Source organism: Salmo trutta, chromosome 29 (genome assembly GCF_901001165.1).
Source record: "Salmo trutta chromosome 29, fSalTru1.1, whole genome shotgun sequence".
NCBI classification, from domain to species: Eukaryota; Metazoa; Chordata; class Actinopteri; order Salmoniformes; family Salmonidae; genus Salmo; species Salmo trutta.
Genome location: NC_042985.1, coordinates 13234253 through 13254237, shown reverse-complemented (window position 1 = coordinate 13254237; position 19985 = coordinate 13234253). Strand labels below are relative to the sequence as shown.

The window sequence follows — 19985 nt, the reverse complement described above, 5'->3', positions numbered from 1 at the left end:
ATCCGCTGCTTGAACACAGTCTTTCAGATTTGATGAGACTGAAGCACGTTATAGGAGTGACTGAAGCACGTTATAGGAGTGACTGAAGCATGTTATAGGAGTGACTGAAGCACGTTATAGGAGTGACTGAAGCATGTTATAGGAGTGACTGAAGCACGTTATAGGAGTGACTGAAGCATGTTATAGGAGTGACTGAAGCATGTTATAGGAGTGACTGAAGCATGTTATAGGAGTGACTGAAGCATGTTATAAGAGTGTGTGAGCCATATTATAGGAGTGACTAAAGCATGTTATAGGAATGTGTATGGTATGTTATAGGAGTGACTGAAACATGTTATTGGAGTGACATAAGCATGCTATAGGAGTGACTGAAGCATCTAATAGGAGTGTGTGAGGCATGTTATATGAGTGAATGAAACATGTTATAGGAGTGTCTGAAGCATCGTATAGTAGTGTGTGAGCCATGTTATATGAGTGAATGAAACATGTTATAGGAGTGACTGAAGCATCTAATAGGAGTGTGTGAGCCATGTTATATGAGTGAATGAAACATGTTATAGGAGTGACTGAAGCATCGTATAGTAGTGTGTGAGCCATGTTATATGAGTGAATGAAACATGTTATAGGAGTGACTGAAGCATCTAATAGGAGTGTGTGAGGCATGTTATATGAGTGAATGAAACATGTTATAGGAGTGACTGAAGCATCGTATAGTAGTGTGTGAGGCATGTTATATGAGTGAATGAAACATGTTATAGGAGTGACTGAAGCATCGTATAGTAGTGTGTGAGCCATGTTATATGAGTGAATGAAACATGTTATAGGAGTGACTGAAGCATCGTATAGTAGTGTGTGAGCCATGTCGTAGACATTGAGTCAGTGAGTCCTAGGGTCTGAGTAATGTAAGGGCTTGTGGGGGATTTCCTTCAGTTCTGATAGACTGTAACTGTATTTGTGTCTATTTCCAGCGCATCTCTCTGTCTGTATCTCTCCCCTCCCCTCCTCTCCCCATCCACAACCCTCATCTCCTCTCCACTCCTCGCCCCTCGTCTCTGCCTAGCTAGCCCTCTGCAGACCTTCGTTATCCCTCTGATGTGATTCTCACTGACAAACTGGGTTAATGGAACAAATTGTAAGAATTTATTACCATAGGCCATACCAATTGTTCAGTTCAGTGCAGCGCTGGGCTCTGCATTTGTGTGTGTGTGTGTGTGTGTGTGCATTGTTGTTAGATCAGGGCATTACTTACTGGTGTGTTAAAGAAAAACGTTGAAATCCATCAGCATCGTTGCGTGATGCACAGATTTACTGTGGGATCCATTTGTGGAATGGCAGAAAGGGTACACATGGGTAAAGTGCATGAAAAACGATGTCTAAGTTTCATACATAAAAATGCATTTGGTCTATTGCATTCAACAACTGCAAGTTGGTGTAGAAAAGTTATAGCATTAGGCTAGCTGTAGTCCAGTATAGCAGACTGGAGTTAAATGGTTTAAAGATAGTTCCTTTCTCAGCAAGTCCCCCTTTCCCCCTCCAAAAACAATTCTGCTGAAAAGATTTACCAACGGACTTCACTTACTGGCTGTGGGGAATGGGAGAAAGGAGAGGGGGGGCAAGGCAGGGTCATGTGGGAAGGTGGGGGCCTCTCTCTTTCTTTTCGCTTTCTCTCTCGTAGGAAAGAAAGCGGTCGGGAGGGAGAGTCGCCAAAACCCACAGCCCTGGAGAGAGAGACGCGGAGAGGGAGAGAGATGTGGGAGGGACTGAAGCGAGAGCGCGGCCTATTGGAAGACAGGCAGAGCGCTGTGTGATGGATTGACTCAGTATGGATCGAGTTACACCATTTGCCGTTCATTAGATTGTTTTTCTGGCTACCCACTGCAAGCTAACAGCGACCAGTTGGACTATTCGTGATTTTGTGATTGTATAGAAACTAAAAAGGATAAAACATATATACCCGATGAGGTGAGTTTATTCTTTAAATCAGCAACGAGCGGCGAAAGTGCCCTTGCAAACTGAAGGGGAAAGGTTGTATTTGTTGCAAACTGAGTCGGCTTGTAGGGGTGCCCTGCACAAGTGGTGAATACTACAAAAATAGTTGTCGACCGGGCTATTAATACATGGGCTTTCTTCGTATGGGCTGCAGCCTATATAATCATAGTTTATTAAACATTATCGTTCTGCTTGTATCTCTTTTGCCTGATTTGTTCTATGTGCGCGCTCAGTGCTGAACGGAAAGCGCTCTTCTCTTATTTACGTTTTCCCTCTGGTTTTAAAGTTAATAGTAAAGGGGGTGGGGAATGAAGGTACGAGGGGACTGTAGCGCTATTTGATCACGGTTGAGCTTTGAAGATCAGTGAGCATTGAACCGGGCCCAAGGACGCAGAGAGAGAGAGAGAGAGAGAGAGAGAGAGAGGAGTCCGCGACTCTGAATTAATGTCCGCGGTCCGCGACTGGAAAAGAGAAGTGTGGAGACCATATGGCCCTGGGAATAAGGAATTATATACGTTTATAACTCCACCAAATGGAATTATTATAATGGATGAACGTTATAGAGAATATAGCCTTCATTGGGGTTGGAAGGAGATCTGCAATACGCTTTCATGAATCATTTTGGGACCACAAGGTAGGATATTAGTGTTCATAATAAACCGTTTGAAAAGTGCGTAAAATGGGTTTGTTAAAATATATTTTCTTCTAATTGGGCATTGGACTTTCTGTTAATTATCTAGACTACATTTGTTTGGCTGTAGTTTTCGTCCTATAGAGATTGGTACAGAATTCACAATAGATTTCAGATAACAGCACTTTATTGTTGGAGTGAATAAAGTAATAGCGTAATTAGTTTGTTGTCCTCTCATGGATAGATGAGCAGATAAACATCATTATATTTACACAGAATAAAATAGTTCACTATTGTTCTAATACTGTGGCGCAGATAAGATGGATGAGCCCTGATTGTTGATCAGGAAGCGTTTCTCACATTGTGTTGGGGGGGTAGTTACGGTGTATAGGCATGTAAGAAATGGGAATAAGATGTGAACTTTCCCATTCTCACACAGTGGACTTTGGTACTGATCAACAGAACATGACCAGCGAAATTGCACCTTCATTGTGATTGTGAAACGAGATATTTTATTAGTTATTGGCGTTAGGTTGGATAGGTAGGCGACTACCTATACGTGTTATCCAATGGTTCATTTCATTTGTTGTTAGATTGTATTTTAGTAAGATACACGTCTAAACATGTTGGTAAATAGGGATGGTTGATTCGCCTAAATAAATCAGTGTTTCCTGTGAACCAGGGGCGGTTCTGGGGGGGGGGGGGGGGCAGTGCCCCTGTGACAACAATTTTGGACCCCTTTGTGGCCCCCTAAATGTGGAGTATGAAATAATTTTTGCATAACTAATTTTTGCTATCATTCTTTTTTTACATCCATTATTAGACAGTGGCAACGATGATGATTATGAACATGGTCTTTTGCCTGCTAATGCCTGCGATGCAGTGAAGAAAACGATATGACAACAATAACATCTAATGTAACTGGCCCCTCTAACAGTACAACTGGCCCCAGCTTGGCCCCCCCAGTTGAAATGGTCTAGAACCGCCACTGCTGTGAACTAATCAGCCTTCGTTCCGTCCGCCGTGGCAGGGAGCTTTTAGCGAATGCGCCCGCCGCCGAGCCCATCCCTGGATCCATGCATTAGCGGAGCAATCAATTCTCTCCTCTCCCCATTACTGGTGTGTCACTCCTCTGCTCTCCCTCACGTCTTTGTTGTCTTTCGCATTTCATGTGGAGTGTAAAGGTTAGCACAGATCAATGTTGAATGCGTTCCCTCCCAGCCGGGACAATAGGTGTTGTGGAGCCGGGATGTGGCTTGGGTCCACCGGCACTAGAAAGCCTGCCCTGTCCGCTAGGGTAAATAGCCAGATTGTCCCGCAGCTCTGGATCCCTGAACATCTGTGTTCTAATCCAGTGATAGGATGAATGGGTTAAGGTTAGGGGGAGTTGGGGTGCGGTAGTGTAGGGGTTAACGTGGGAGAATGAACGAATCGGCGCAATAGAGTCAGCTAATTGAATGACAGCCGTGGAAGGACTGTGTCGGGAAGAGAAGTTATTCAAGTCAATATTCACACGCTGTATGTAGTGTTTAGGAGGGCCATGCCTCGTTTAGTTAGACAAATTCTTTTGGTAAAATGAGCAAATAGTTCATGCCATTCTGATTATTATGTGACACACATAATATCACAAGAACTAGACTTTTTTGTGACTGAAATGATATGGAAAGTTGAATATAATTGTAAACCCTTGTTTTAAGGGTAACAGTAATCCAGTAAAATGATCCCCATTCACCCTGGTCAGTAGTAGCAGGTCTGCAGGGTATCCAGGGTCAAACCCAGCAATACATCAATATATTCAGGAATATGTAGGTGCTGAATTAGCATATAGCAGCAACTTGACTTACATTAAGTGATTTACAGTAAACACATATATTCAGTATATGGCCCATGCTGGAATCTAACCCACTCTGGTGTTGGTTGCGCCAGTACCAAACCCACTCTGGTGTTGCCAGTACCAAACCCACAACTCTGGTGTTGCGAGTACCAAACACCCTCTGGTGTTGTCAGTACAAAACCCACTCTGGTGTTGCTAGACTCATACCCACTCTGGTGTTGCCAGACTCATACCCACTCTGGTGTTGCCAGTACAAACCCCCCCTCTGGTGTTGCCAGTACAAACCCCCCCTCTGGTGTTGCCAGTACAAAACCCCCTCTGGTGTTGCCAGTACAAAACCCCCTCTGGTGTTGCCAGTACAAAACCCACAACTCTGGTGTTGCGAGTATCAAACCAAACCCACAACACTGGTGTTGCCAGGCTCATATCCACTCTGGTGATGCCAATACCAAACCCACTCTGGTGATGCCAGTACCAAACCCACTCTGGTGTTGCCAGTACCAAACCCACTCTGGTGTTGCCAGACGCATACCCACTCTGGTGTTGCCAGACGCATACCCACTCTGGTGTTGCCAGACTCATACCCACTCTGGTGTTGCCAGACGCATACCCACTCTGGTGTTGCCAGACTCATACCCACTCTGGTGTTGCCAGACGCATACCCACTCTGGTGTTGCCAGACTCATACCCACTCTGGTGTTGCCAGACTCATACCCACTCTGGTGTTGCCAGTACCAAACCCACTCTGGTGTTGCCAGTACCAAAACCACTCTGGTGTTGCCAGTACCAAACCCACTCTGGTGTTGCGCCAGTACCAAACACCCTCTGGTGTTTCCCTACAAAGTAATATTGTGCTGAATATGAAATGAACCAACTTTAACTCCTTTAATCATGTTTGTTAACTCCAGTAGTACTAACCCTAACCCCCAGAGAGTTGGGCCAGTGAAGGGCCACTACTACTAACCCTAACCCCCAGAGAGTTGGGCCAGTGAAGGGCCACTACTACTAACCCTAACCCCCAGAGAGTTGGGCCAGTGAAGGGCCACTACTACTAACCCTAACCCCCAGAGAGTTGGACAGTGAAGGGCCACTACTACTAACCCTAACCCCCAGAGAGTTGGACAGTGAAGGGCCACTACTACTAACCCCCAGAGAGTTGGACAGTGAGGGGCCACTACTACTAACCCTAACCACCAGAGAGTTGGGCCAGTGAAGGGCCACTACTACTAACACTAACCCCCAGAGAGTTGGACAGTGAAGGGCCACTACTACTAACCCCCAGAGAGTTGGGCCAGTGAAGGGCCACTACTACTAACCCTAACCCCCAGAGAGTTGGGCCAGTGAAGAGCCACTACTACTAACCCTAACCCCCAGAAAGTTGGACAGTGAGGGGCCACTACTACTAACCCTAACCCCCAGAGAGTTGAACAGTGAAAAGCCACTACTACTAACCTTGACCACCAGAGAGTTGGACAGTGAAGGGCCACTACTACTAACCCTAACCACCAGAGAGTTGGGCGGTGAGGGGCCACTACTACTAACCCTAACCACCAGAGAGTTGGGCCAGTGAAGGGCCACTACTACTAACCCCCAGAGAGTTGGGCCAGTGAAGGGCCACTACTACTAACCCTAACCCCCAGAGAGTTGGGCCAGTGAAGGGCCACTACTACTAACCCTAACCCCCATAGAGTTGGACAGTGAGGGGCCACTACTACTAACCCTAACCCCCAGAGAGTTGAACAATGAAGGGCCACTACTACTAACCCTAACCACCAGAGAGTTGGACAGTGAAGGGCCACTACTACTAACCCTAACCAACAGAGAGTTGGACAGTGAAGGGCCACTACTACTAACCCTAACCACCAGAGAGTTGGACAGTGAAGGGCCACTACTACTAACCCTAACCACCAGAGAGTTGGACAGTGAGGGGCCACTACTACTAACCCTAACCCCCAGAGAGTTGGACAGTGAGGGGCCACTACTACTAACCCCCAGAGAGAGGGACAGTGAAGCGCCACTACTACTAACCCTAACCACCAGAGAGTTGGGCCAGTGAAGGGCCACTACTACTAACCCTAACCCCCAGAGAGTTGGGTCAGTGAGGGGCCACTACTACTAACCCTAACCCCCAGAGAGTTGGGTCAGTGAGGGGCCACTACTACTAACCCTAACCCCCAGAGAGTTGGACAGTGAAGGGCAACTACTACTAACCCTAACCCCCAGAGAGTTGGGTCAGTTAAGGGCCACTACTACTAACCCTAACCCCCAGAGAGTTGGACAGTGAAGGGCCACTACTGCTAACCCTAACCCCCAGAGAGTTGGGCAGTGAAGGGCCACTACTGCTAACCCTAACCCCCAGAGAGTTGGGTCAGTGAAGGGCCACTACTACTAACCCTAACCCCCAGAGAGTTGCACAGTGAAGGGCCACTACTACTAACCCTAACCCCCAGAGAGTTGGGCCAGTGAAGGGCCACTACTACTAACCCCCAGAGAGCTGGGTCAGTGAAGGGCCACTACTACTAACCCCCAGAGAGTTGGGCCAGTGAAGGGCCACTACTACTAACCCCAGAGAGTTGGACAGTGAAGGGCCACTACTACTAACCCTAACCCCCAGAGAGTTGGGCCAGTGAAAGGCCACTACTACTAACCCCCAGAGAGTTGGACAGTGAAGGGCCACTACTACTAACCCTAACCCCCAGAGAGTTGGGCCAGTGAAGGGCCACTACTACTAACCCTAATCCCCAGAGAGTTGGGCCAGTGAAGGGCCACTACTACTAACCCCCAGAGAGTTGGACAGTGAAGGGCCACTACTACTAACCCTAACCACCAGAGAGTTGGGTCAGTGAAGGGCCACTACTATTAACCCTAACCCCCAGAGAGTTGGGTCAGTGAAGGGCCACTACTACTAACCCCCAGAGAGTTGGGCCAGTGAAGGGCCACTACTACTAACCCCCAGAGAGTTGGACAGTGTTAGTGGCGGTAGCTCCATTGTACAGCCCAGCCCAATGCCTCTATTGTTCCCGTCACCCCCGCAGCTCTGGCCTTTGTACGTCACTACAGCTGAACTACCATGGAGCCTTTCTCCTCTTACAATCCCCCTCTTACCAAGGTATATGGAAAGAGAGGGTAAAGGAGGGAAGGAGAGAGACAACTGTCTTTCTCCTCTTATATCCCTCTACACACGAAGGGAAAGAAAGGAGGGAAGTAGAGAGGAGGGAGGGATGGTGTGAGGTGGCACAGCCTTCTTTCTCTGCCAACTCTCTGTAGCAACAAGTCAGGCTCTTCAGATGTAATCCTCAGTAAATACTGAGATGACTGGCTCATGTTGTTATTGAAGTGAAGGAGATGGAGCAGTAATGGTTTCTCTAGTCTGCTCTGATGGAGGTCTGCTAATCGTCTGGCTGCTCGGTCACAAACTGATTACTTTCCCAAAGCCCTGATGAGGACAACAAAGTTATTTAGTACATCCAATTTGGCATGGCTGAACACACACATACACACACATGCACGAGCGTAGTCAGGCAGACACTTGCACACACACAGGGAATGCTACAAGTAACATGTTATTGTATTCAGTGAAATCCAGTAGAAGTAATACTACAGTTTGTACTGAGGTTATCTGATTTCCTCTACGTTGTGTGTGTGTGGCTGTGTGTTTTTGGTTTTACTCTCCTTGTGGAGACCAGAAGCCCTCACAAGGATATTAAAACAATACAACTTTGGACAAGTGGGGACAATTCGATGGCCCCACAAGGAAAAAATATATTTTAGGTTTAGGGGTTAGGTTTAGGATTAGAATTAGGGTTTGGGATTAGGGTTAAGTGTTTAAAGGTTAGGGAAAATAGGATTTTTAATGGGAATCAATTGCTTGGTCCCCACAAGTATAGTAAAACGTGTGTGTGTGTGTGTGTGTGTGTGACATAGGGCTGGGTGACAAACAGAGTTGCCCCTGGAGCGGCATCTATTGTTCAGTGGTGTTCTATTCACCCTGGTCATACTGATGGAGGGGTATTTACAACAACACACAGCTTGGGGTCATGGGGGTTACATTACTGCAGTCTTATTGTGTACCACACTTGATTGGGCCAATTCCTCCACAGCCCCAGTTGTACTGACCTGCAGGTGAGGAGAATGCTCTGGTGTTGTTTCTACAGGCAAAATGGGACAGCGGGAGGGGAGGAAGAGAGAGAATAGAAAGAGAGAGGGAGGGAAGAGAGAGAGAATGGAAAGAGAGAGAGAATGGAAAGAGAGAGAATGGAAAGAGAGAGAGAATGGAAAGAGAGAGAGAATGGAAAGAGAGGGAGGGGAGAGAGAGAGAGAGAGAATAGAAAGAGAGAGGGAGGGGAGAGAGAGAATAGAGAGAGGGAGGGAGGGAGGGAGGGAGGGAGGGAGGGAGAGAATAGAAAGAGAGAGCGAGGGAAGAGAGAGAATGGAAAGAGAGAGGGAGGGAAGAGAGAGAATGGAAAGAGAGAGAGAGAATGGAAAGAGAGAGGGAGGGAAGAGAGAGAGAATAGAAAGAGAGAGGGAGGGGAGAGAGAGAATAGAGAGAGGGGGGGAGGGAGAGAGAATAGAAAGATGGATGACATGGACAGAGAAAACGAGAGCGAGAGAAATAACTATACATACAGTATGCCCAACAATCACAGAAGCTGGACTAAATATACAGTACCAGTCAAAAGTTTGGACACACCTACTCATTCAACATGTTTTGTTTATTTTTTACTATTTTCTACATTGTAGAATAATAAATATATTTTTAGCAAAGTAGCCACCCTTTGCCTTGATGATAGCTTTGCACACTCTTGACATTCTTTCAACCAGCTTCACCTGGAATGCTTTTCCAACAGTCTTGAAGGAGTTCACACATATCCTGAGCACTTGTTAATTTCACTCTGCGGTCCAACTCATCCCAAACTCTCTCAATTGGGTTGAGGTTGGGTGATTTTGGAGGGCAGGTCATCTGATGCAGCACTCCATCACTCTCCTTCTTGGTAAAATAGCCCTTACACCGCCTGGAAGTGTGTTGGGTCATTATCCTGTTGAAAAACAAATAATAGTCCCACTAAGAGCAAACCAGATGGGATGGCATATCACTGCAGAATTCTGTGGTAGCTATGCTGGTTAAGTTTGCCTTGAATTCTAAATAAATCACAGACAGTGTCACCACCAAAGCACCCCCACACCATCACACCTCCTCCATGCTTCACGGTGGGAACTATACATGCAGAGATCATCCGTTCACCTACTCTGCGTCTCATAAAACCACTGTGGTTGGAACCAAAAATCTCAAATTTGGATTAATCAGACCAAAGAACAGATTTCCACCGGTCTAACGTCCATTGCTCGTGTTTCTTGGCCCAAGCAAGTCTCTTCTTATTATTGGTGTCCTTTAGTAGTGGTTTCTTTGCAGCAATTCGACCACGAAGGCCTGATTCACGCAGTTGATGTTGAGATGTGTCTGTTACTTGAACTCTGTAAAGCATTTATTTGGGCTGCAATCTGAGGCTGGTAACTCTAATGAACGTATCCTCTGCAGCAGAGTAACTCTGGGTCCTCCTTTCCTGTGGCGGTCTTCATGAGAGCCAGTTTCATCATAGCGCTTGATGGTTTTTGCAACTGCACTGAAATTTTCCGGATTGACTGACCTTCATGTCTTAACCTGTTGGGGATAGGGGGCAGAATTTGCACGGCCGGATAAAAAACGTACCCGATTTAATCTGGTTACTACTCCTGCCCAGTAACTAGAATATGCATATAATTGTTTGATTTGAATAGAAAACACCCTAAAGTTTCTAAAACTGTTTGAATGGTGTCTGTGAGTATAACAGAACTCATTTGGCAGGCCAAAACCTGAGAAGATTCCAAACAGGAAGTGCTCTCTCTGACCATTTCATGGCCTTCTTGATCATCTCTAACCAAAACAGGGGATCTCTGGCATGACGTGACATTTTCTAACGCTCCCATAGGCTCTCAGAAGGCGCCAGAACGATGAATGGTGGCTTTGCAGGCCATGGCTGAAAAACATTAGCGCATTTTGTAAGTGGTCGATCTGAGGACAATGAGACTGGAGGCGCGTGCACGAGCCGACACCATGTTTACTTTCTCTCTCTTTGAACGAAAACAACGACTCCCGGTCGGAATATTATCGCTTTTTTACGAGAAAAATAGCATAACATTTTATTTTAAACAGCGGTTGACATGCTTCGAAGTACGGTAATGGAATATTTTGACATTTTATGTCACGAAACGCGTCGGGCGCATCACCCTTCTTTACCCATCGGATAGTGTCTTGAACGCACGAACAAAACGCCGCTATTTGGATATAACTATGGATTATTTGGAACCAAACCAACATTTGTTATTGAAGTAGAAGTCCTGGGAGTGCATTCTGACGAAGACAGCAAAGGTAATCAAACTTTTCTAATAGTAAATCGGAGTTTGGTGAGTACCCCACTTGGTGGGTGTCAAAATAGCTAGCCTGTGATGGCCGGGCTATCTACTCAGAATATTGCAAAATGTGCTTTCACCGAAAAGCTATTTTAAAATCGGACATAGCGAGTGCATAAAGGAGTTCTGTATCTATAATTCTTAAAATAATTGTTATGTTTTTTGTGAACGTTTATCGTGAGTAATTTAGTAAATTCACCGGAAGTGTTCGGTGGGAATGCTAGTCACATGCTAGTCACATGCTAATGTAAAAAGCTGGTTTTTGATATAAATATGAACTTGATTGAACAAAACATGCATGTATTGTATAACATAATGTCCTAGGATTGTCATCTGATGAAGATCATCAAAGGTTAGTGCTGCATTTAGCTGTGGTTTGGGTTTATGTGACATTATATGCTAGCTTGAAAAATGGGTGTCTGATTATTTCTGGCTGGGTACTCTGCTGACATAATCTAATGTTTTGCTTTCGTTGTAAAGCCTTTTTGAAATCAGACAGTGTGGTTAGATTAACGAGAGTCTTGTCTTTAAAATGGTGTAAAATAGTCATATGTTTGAGAAATTGAAGTAATAGCATTTCTAAGGTATTTGAATATCGCGCCACGGGATTACACTGGCTGTTGAGTAGCCCATAGAGGTTAAAGTAATGATGGACTGTCGTTTCTCTTTGCTTATTTAAGTTGTTCTTGCCATAATACGGACTTGGTCTTTTACCAAATAGGGGTGGTATACAGAAGATAGCCCTATCTTGTCACAACACAACTGATCGGCTCAAACACATTAACAAGAAAATAAATTCCACAAATTCACTTTGAACAAGGCACACCTGTTAATTGAAATGCATTCCAGGTGACTACCTCATGAATCTGGTTGGCAGAATGCCAAGAGTGTGCAAAGTTGTCATCAAGGCAAAGGGTGGCTACTTTGAAGAATCTCAAATATAAAATATATTTTGATTTGTGTAACACTTTTTTGGTTACTACATGATTCCATATGTGATATTTCATAGTTCTGATGTCTTCACTGTAATTATACAATGTAGAAAATAGAAAAAAATAAAGAAAACTCTTGAATGAGTAGGTGTTGTTAAACTTTTGACAGATACTGATATATATATGCAGAGAGAGGAAGTCCTGTCCACACTGATTGCTGCTCCCAGTCTCTAAGTTCTTTGTTAACCTTGTGCTACTTACAACTTTACCACAATATAGGTGTTGGTCAGGTTCTGTGATTGAAACACTGCAACTAGAACAAGCTTCGTAAGGCAACTTGGTGCAGATCCTGCCAATAATAAACAACCAGCCAACAACCCCCGCCACACACACACTATACTTACACACACACACACACACACACACACACATACACACACACACACGCTCCTCTTGGTGTTTAAACAGCGTGAGTCTGAGCCAACAACCTCAGCAGTGGGAGAGTGATTGTAGGATACTGAAAAGCCTGTAATAACAGACAGAGAGAGGAGAGCGAGAAGGAGGGGGAAGGCTGAACAGGACAGAGTTGCGTGACTAGCTCTATTCCTTTTCAGGGCCTGTCGAGCGCCCCCCCCCCCCCCCCAAACACACACACACACACACACAAACACACTGCAGGGTAGGAATAGGATAGTGAATAGGGAACATGCTAGGTTGGCCTCAGATTGAGGGTAATTTTAGCAGGCTGACCCCTCCATGTCTCCCCTTCCTCTCCCTCTCCCTCTCTGTTCTGTTTTACATTAGAGCTGCTCAGGAAAAACTGCTACTCTACTGCTAGGCATCATGGGAAGTTACAGCCCAAGTGTTCCACAATAACAGAGAGCAAGAGAGAGAGAGAGAGAGTCTTGAAAGAGAGAGAAAAAGAGAAAGGATAGGGAATGAAGGGAGAAAAAGAGAGTTAGAAAGAAAGGAAAAATAATCCTTAACAAGGGAGATTAATGATTTACCTGTGAATAAATAATTAACCTGTGAAAGGAGCCTTGTTGTATCTTGAGGCAGCCCTGAGGCAGTATAGTAATGCTCTATAATGTTCATATCATTTTCCCAGGGTTTATACTTTATTGATTGTATCTATATTCATTGTTTTCTTCTTAGATATTTAATTATCAGTTGTTGTCTCGAGAACCATTTGGAAAGAAGACGTTTTCTCTAGGACAACTTTTTGGAATTGATTTGAAGGTCTGGATTGTAGGGAGAGTAACAGCAGCAGCGGGGATATTTCCAGATTTGGGCAATTAAGCTAGCATGCTAGCTGTTCTGGTAGACTGCTAGTTAGCAATGACTGGTGAAACTACAGTGCATTCAGAAAGTATTCACAGCCCTAGACTTTTTCCACATTTTGTTGTGTTACAGCCTGAATTTAAAATGTGTTAATTTGAGATTTGTTGTCACTGATCTACACACAATACATACCCCATAATGTCTAAGTGGAGTTACGTTTTTAGAAATTTTTACAAATTAATAAAAACGGTAAAGCTGAAATGTCTTGAGTCAATAAGTATTCAACTATTTTGTTAAGGCAAGCCTAAATAAGTTCAAGAGTAAAAATGTGCTCAACAAGTCACATAATAAGTTGCATGGACTCACTCTGTGTGCAATAATAGTGTCTGTACCCCACACATACAATCAGGGGCACAACTTTGGTTTTAGAAGTGGGGGGACATAACTTGTGTTTTTTTTAAATGTGTTTTTTTTTATCCAGTCGGATAAACACTCCAAAAAGCCTACCTGACCTCTCAGAGGCATCCACATGGTCCTAGAGCACACCACGGCCTCGTTTTGTGATGATAAAACGGGGGGGGGGGGCAAAATGCAATTTCAGAATGTGGAGGGGACATGTTCCCCCCGTCCCCAGTGAAAGATGCGCACCTGCATACAATTATAGGTAAGGATCCTCAGTCGAGCAGTGATTTTCAAGCACAGATTCAACCACAAAGACCAGGGAAGGAAACTGCTCAGGGATTTCACCATGAGGCCAATGGTGACTTTAAAACAGTTACAGTGTGTAAAATGTCTGTGATATGAGATAACGGAGGATGGATCAACAACATTGTAGTTACTCATAATAGTAACATAAATGATAGAGTGAAAAGAAGAAAGCCTGTACAGAATAGGCATTAAGGCACTAAAGTAATACTGCAAAAAAAAATTGCAAAGAAATTAACTTTTTGTCTTGAATACAAAGTGTTATGTTTGTAGCAAATCTAACACATCACTGAGTACCACTCGTCATATTTTTAAGCATGGTGGTGGCTGCATCATGTTATGTGTATGCTTGTCATCAGCAAGGACTAGGGAGTTTTTTAGGATAAAAATTAATTGAATAGAGCTAAGCACCGGCAAAATCATAGAGGAAAACTTGATTCAGTCTGTTTTCCAACAGACACTGGGAGACAAATTCACTTTTTAGCAGGACAATTACCTAAAACACAAGACCAAATATACACTGGAGTTGCTTACCAAGGTGCCATTGAATGTTGCTAAGTGACCTAGTTACAATTTTGACTTAAATCGGCTTGAAAATCTATGGCAAAACTTAAAAATATCTGTCTAGCAATGATCAACAACCAACGTGATAATTTTTTAAAAGAATAATGGCCAAATATTGTACAATTCAGGTGAGCAAAGCTCTTAGAGATTTACCCAGGAAGACTCACACCTGTAATCACTGCCAAATGTGATTCTAACGTATTGACGTATTGGGTTGAATAGTGGTTTATTTTCCATATATAGATTTTTGTTGTTGTTGAATTTTCTTCCATTTTGTCATTACAGAGTATTTTGTGTAGATAATTGAAAAAGAAAAGACAATTAAATCCATTTTAATCCCACTTTGTAACACATCAACATTTTGAAAAAGTCAAAGGGTGTGGATAGTTTCTGAAGGCACTGTACCTTCAACTTCCTTCAAACTGCATGCAGACATACATATTGTACCCATGAGCTCATCTGACTCTGGGTAAGTAGAAAAAGGTCTTAATTGCCAATATCTCACATTACCCCTTTAAGTAGCTAAAGCAGCATGTCCCCATGTAGTTGTCTCTACTTTTCTCTCTTTCTCCACTATATCAATTCCTCTTCTCCACTGATTAGGGTGAGGGATGAAATTGCTGACAGTTGCAGATCAATGAATCGTTCGGTATAGATCTGTGAATCGTTCTATATAGATTATATGAATTGTTCGGTATGGATCAGTGAATCATGTGTGTATGGGATATCCTGTAGCCAGCCTCATCGATGTGTGTTAGATCATCAGAGAGATCTTTCTGCTCTGATTGGTGAAACATCAGAACTCTAATTTCTCCACTAAAACCCCTAATTGAAGAGAAGAGCAGATCTGCTCTGCCAGCTGGCACTGGGCTGGTTCATCCCAGCAGTAGTGCCTGTGTACCTCCATAGTGGCTGGTGATGCATCACTGCCAGTCACACTGCTTGGTTTGACTCTCTCTGTCTCTCTGTCTCTCTCTGTCTCTGTCATCACCACAGTGATATAACCCTCCTCAGGCCACTTTAACAGCCAGATAGATACCATAGATCTAAGGCTGTGTGTATTCAGCCAGCTAACAGTATTAGACAGGGAGAGTAGATTTAGCCTGCAGTGTGTTGATTGTTCCATCCGATCCCCCCGCAGACATCCTTATTCTCATTGGTCATCTGTGCTGACATCTAATATTCCTTAGATCTAAAGATATAATATAATGTTCCATAGGTAAACTGCAGTGGTGTGTTAACCTATAGAGGCTGGTGTAGTTAGTATAATAGTTCATATAGGTGAACATGTATATAAGCCTAGTGAGGTATACATCCTGACTGGATCAATCAGATACTAATGGGCTGGCCAGACAGACACACCGGCTGCTGCCAGCTAGCTTTGCTCTGAAGCAGGTGGACCTTGGGCTAATTGAAAACGTGTCAATACTGGTTTGTGTGTGTGTAGCCGTGTGTGCGTGCATGTGCGCAAAGAGATGACATGCTCATCAGTGGTACTCTGGGATACTCCGCTTGTGTGCACACTTTTGTGTGTGTGTGTGTGTGTCTCAGTGTGCTGCTGGCTAATCCATCTCCCTGTGTTGTGTGTGTGTGTGTGTGTGTGTGTGTGTGTGTGTGTGTGTGTGTGTGTGTGTGTGTGTGTGTGTGTGTGTGTGTGTGTGTGTGTGTGTGTGTGTGTGTGTGTGTGTGTCTCAGTGTGCTGCTGGCTAATCCATCTCCCTGTGTGTGTGTGTGTGTGTGTGTGTGTGTGTGTGTGTGTGTGTGTGTGTGTGTGTGTTGTCTAGTGGTAAATTGTGTATATCCGTTCAGACTGTCCACATGAATAATTTGTTTGTCTTATAAATATTTGACTGGACGTTCATTAATATGCACACACGCCGTCTCTAAAGGGCTGCTGCCTCTCTCACTCACTCACACACACACACACACACACACACACACACACACACAGTAGCTGATCAAGCCGTCCGTGGTACTGCTCATGTCATAAATGATCTCAACTTGAAACCACTAAACATTCAATCATGTGATCTACAATAGACCCTGGTACAATAGACCCTGGTACAACAGACCCTGGTACAATAGACCCTGGTACAATAGACCCTGGTACAATAGACCCTGGTACAACAGACCCTGGTACAACAGACCCTGGTACAATAGACCCTGGTACAATAGTCCCTGGTACAACAGACCCTGGTACAATAGACCCTGGTACAATAGACCCTGGTACAACAGACCCTGGTACAACAGACCCTGGTACAACAGACCCTGGTACAATAGACCCTGGTACAATAGACCCTGGTACAATAGACCCTGGTACAACAGACCCTGGTACAACAGACCCTGGTACAATAGACCCTGGTACAATAGACCCTGGTACAACAGACCCTGGTACAACAGACCCTGGTACAATAGACCCTGGTACAATAGACCCTGGTACAACAGACCCTGGTACAATAGACCCTGGTACAATAGACCCTGGTACAATAGACCCTGGTACAACAGACCCTGGTACAATAGACCCTGGTACAATAGACCCTGGTAAAATAGACCCTGGTACAATAGACCCTGGTACAACAGACCCTGGTACAATAGACCCTGGTACAACAGACCCTGGTACAATAGACCCTGGTACAACAGACCCTGGTACAATAGACCCTGGTACAATAGACCCTGGTACAATAGACCCTGGTACAACAGACCCTGGTACAATAGACCCTGGTACAATAGACCCTGGTACAATAGACCCTGGTACAATAGACCCTGGTACAATAGACCCTGGTAAAAACATGTAAAAGGGGTTCAGATAGAGAGAATGAGAGAGAAATGGAGTGTGTGTGTGTGAGAGAGATATAGAGAGCGATTACAGAAAATGACAGAGAAAAATATTATTTTCTTTGGTGATTTAGAATATATAGGTATTTAGTGTCAATACTGAAATCTGTTAGTTCTGGACTTTCCTGACCATGTGTGTATTTCTGTATTTCATGACTGATCGTCTCTGTGTTTCCAGGTAACATCTTGTTGGGTGAGAACCAGGCAGGAAGGAGTGGTCTCAGACCAAAAGCAGCAACAGTCATGGTTTGGAGAGCAGGCCTTCTGCTCAGCATACTGCTAGCTACAGCCACACACACCCTGTCTGCCAGCTTCCCAGAGGACAGTATACCCCTGGACATTGTTGATGCACACTGTGAGTACACACACGCTGCACGTACACACGCTGCACGTACACACACACTCAGGTTAGTCTAACTCACAAGACAGTAGCATCATGTCTCAGTACAATTTCATTTCCAATCTACTTTTATGCTGCACCCTATTGTCTTGAATTATGTGTCCCATTGTCCTGCATGTATCAGTGAATAGTGTATTGATGGTGTACTGTAAGGTCTTCATGGTAATGTGTATCAGAGAATAGTGTATTGATGGTGTACTGTAAGGTCTTCGTGGTAATGTAATGTAATGTGCTGACTGATCAGACATAGTATGCCCTATATAAAATCAATCCTGTCCATCGTCAGCTCAGGCATTAACTAGATTCCCTTCCTCTGTGATGTACACAGGGAATACAAAGACTGCTGACCTGGCCTACCATCACACATCACACATCACACATCACACATCACACATCACACATCACACATCCACACACACACACACACACACACACACACACACACACACACACACACACACACACCACACACACACACACACACACACACACACACACACACACACACACACACACACCTAATCTTGTGGGGACGCACAAATCAGTCCCATTCAAAATCCTATTTTCCCTAACACTAACCCCAAAACTAACCCTTACCTGAAAACCTAACCTAAACCCTAGCTCCTAACACTAAACCTTAACCTTAAATCCCCTAGAAATAGCATTTGATCTTATGGGGCCCAACTAAATGTCCCCAGTTGGTCACATTTCTGTTTGTTTACTATTCCTGAGGGGACTTCTGGTCCCCACAAGTATAGTTAAACATGTCCACACACACACACACACACACACACCACTGTGCTGTATCAGCAGCCTGAATTACACTACTGAGAGATTTCTATAAAGCTGTAACACACAACATGTTTACGTTTAATCAATAACCTGATTGATAGTGTGTGGCCCTCAGAGTCAGTGTGTGTGTAGCACTCTGAAAGCTTACATGTGTGTGATCTCTAACGTGTGTATGTGTGTTTCAGTCTCGCGGCAGTACCCAGTGTTCCGAGGTCGTCCGTCGGGGAACGAGTCACAGCACAGACTGGACTTCCAACTGATGACCAAGATACAGGATACACTGTTCATCGCTGGCAGAGACCAGGTGTATCTAGTGAGTCTTCGAGAATCCTACAGGAATGAGATCATTCCCTACAGGGTAAGTCTGTCTGTCTTTGAGTCTGTTTGTCTGTCTAACCACAAGTTACTCACTGAGTTACACACAAGGCTTCTGTAGAAAAAACTACCTCATCAATCACATAATTATCAGGCTATAAATTAGAGGGGAAATGGTTCTTTATATAAATAATGGGGCCAATGTGTGACATTGGGATCAACATTTCAAAGTGGTTTGAAAATAAAAAGATGAAATAGATTGGATGCATACATGGTGATGTTTCTGTAGCCTATGTGGTTGACGCAGGGATACATAATAAAGCCATGAATAACGGTAGCATTAATCTCACCATCCCTGGTTTAACAATGAGAAAGTGACCAAAAAACAGGTTCCTTTTTTAATGGAAGACTTTGTATGGGAAGCTGCACATGGTTTTACCGCAACAGAGTACTGCAACACCCTTCAATTGAATTCCATTGAAGAGCAGGAAACTGTGGCCACATCTCTCACAAAAACGGATCAAAAATGAAATCACAGATAATTATAAGGGAGCAGGAGAACTTATAAATGGGCTACAAAATTAAAAATACTTTTCAAGCACCAAATTGAGGAAATGTCTGATTTTCAAGGTAGGCCTATTCCAGTTCTTGAATTTCTGAGCTCCAAATTTAATTTCAAGTAGGCTACTTCAAGCCCTTTGTATTGTTTAAAATTGAAGGTATAACATGGAGAATTGTTTGTTGTCTTTGTCACGTTATTTCATTACCAGATCATAATGTCAATAAGCCACTAGGCTGTGTAATTTGTTGTCATTATATCCAGAATAATTCATAGGAATATCATTGGTGTTGCGCACAGCTGCGCACAGTAGACTCCATGTCCAATCGGAGGCACAAAACATATGAAAACATGAACTCATTACATAAAAGTTTTCTCTGTTAAATCTAACGAGACCATGCTGTAAATCAATCAGAAAACAAGAGATGATCAGCATCAATTCACAAGGGATATTAGATCCAACGTGGATCCAGGAACAACTCTTCACCGGTGTAACGAATGAGACCCCAAAATATTCATTTTTCCAACACTCGGGCTGTTGTTACATTGCATGCTCACAACAGCTGTTCATTCAGCACTTGACTGTCATTCAGAAAATTGCTTCCTGGATCAGATGATGATGTGTGAAAATATCACGGTGTACCTAATCAGCTGGACACCAAATGCGCACCCAACAAGTATTATGCATAATTATTGAAGAA

General features: G+C 44.0%; 1 protein-coding gene across 5 annotated transcripts in view; it reads left to right on the top strand.

The window, feature by feature from the left end:
• The first annotated feature begins 1744 nt into the window (after nucleotides 1-1744).
• Nucleotides 1745-19985, top strand: part of LOC115166955 (semaphorin-6D) — a 45562-nt gene continuing 27321 nt past the window's right edge. For 2 of the 5 annotated variants that reach the window (XM_029720929.1, XM_029720926.1), the window contains exons 1-3: nucleotides 1745-1962; nucleotides 17397-17573; nucleotides 18596-18768. In XM_029720929.1, coding sequence (XP_029576789.1) covers nucleotides 17462-17573; nucleotides 18596-18768 — 285 coding nt within the window. In that variant the 5' untranslated portion in view covers nucleotides 1745-1962; nucleotides 17397-17461. Of the gene's footprint in view, nucleotides 1963-1997; nucleotides 2624-17396; nucleotides 17574-18595; nucleotides 18769-19985 lie in introns of those variants that run through there. The other 3 variants (XM_029720931.1, XM_029720930.1, XM_029720928.1) reach the window with 2 other exon arrangements.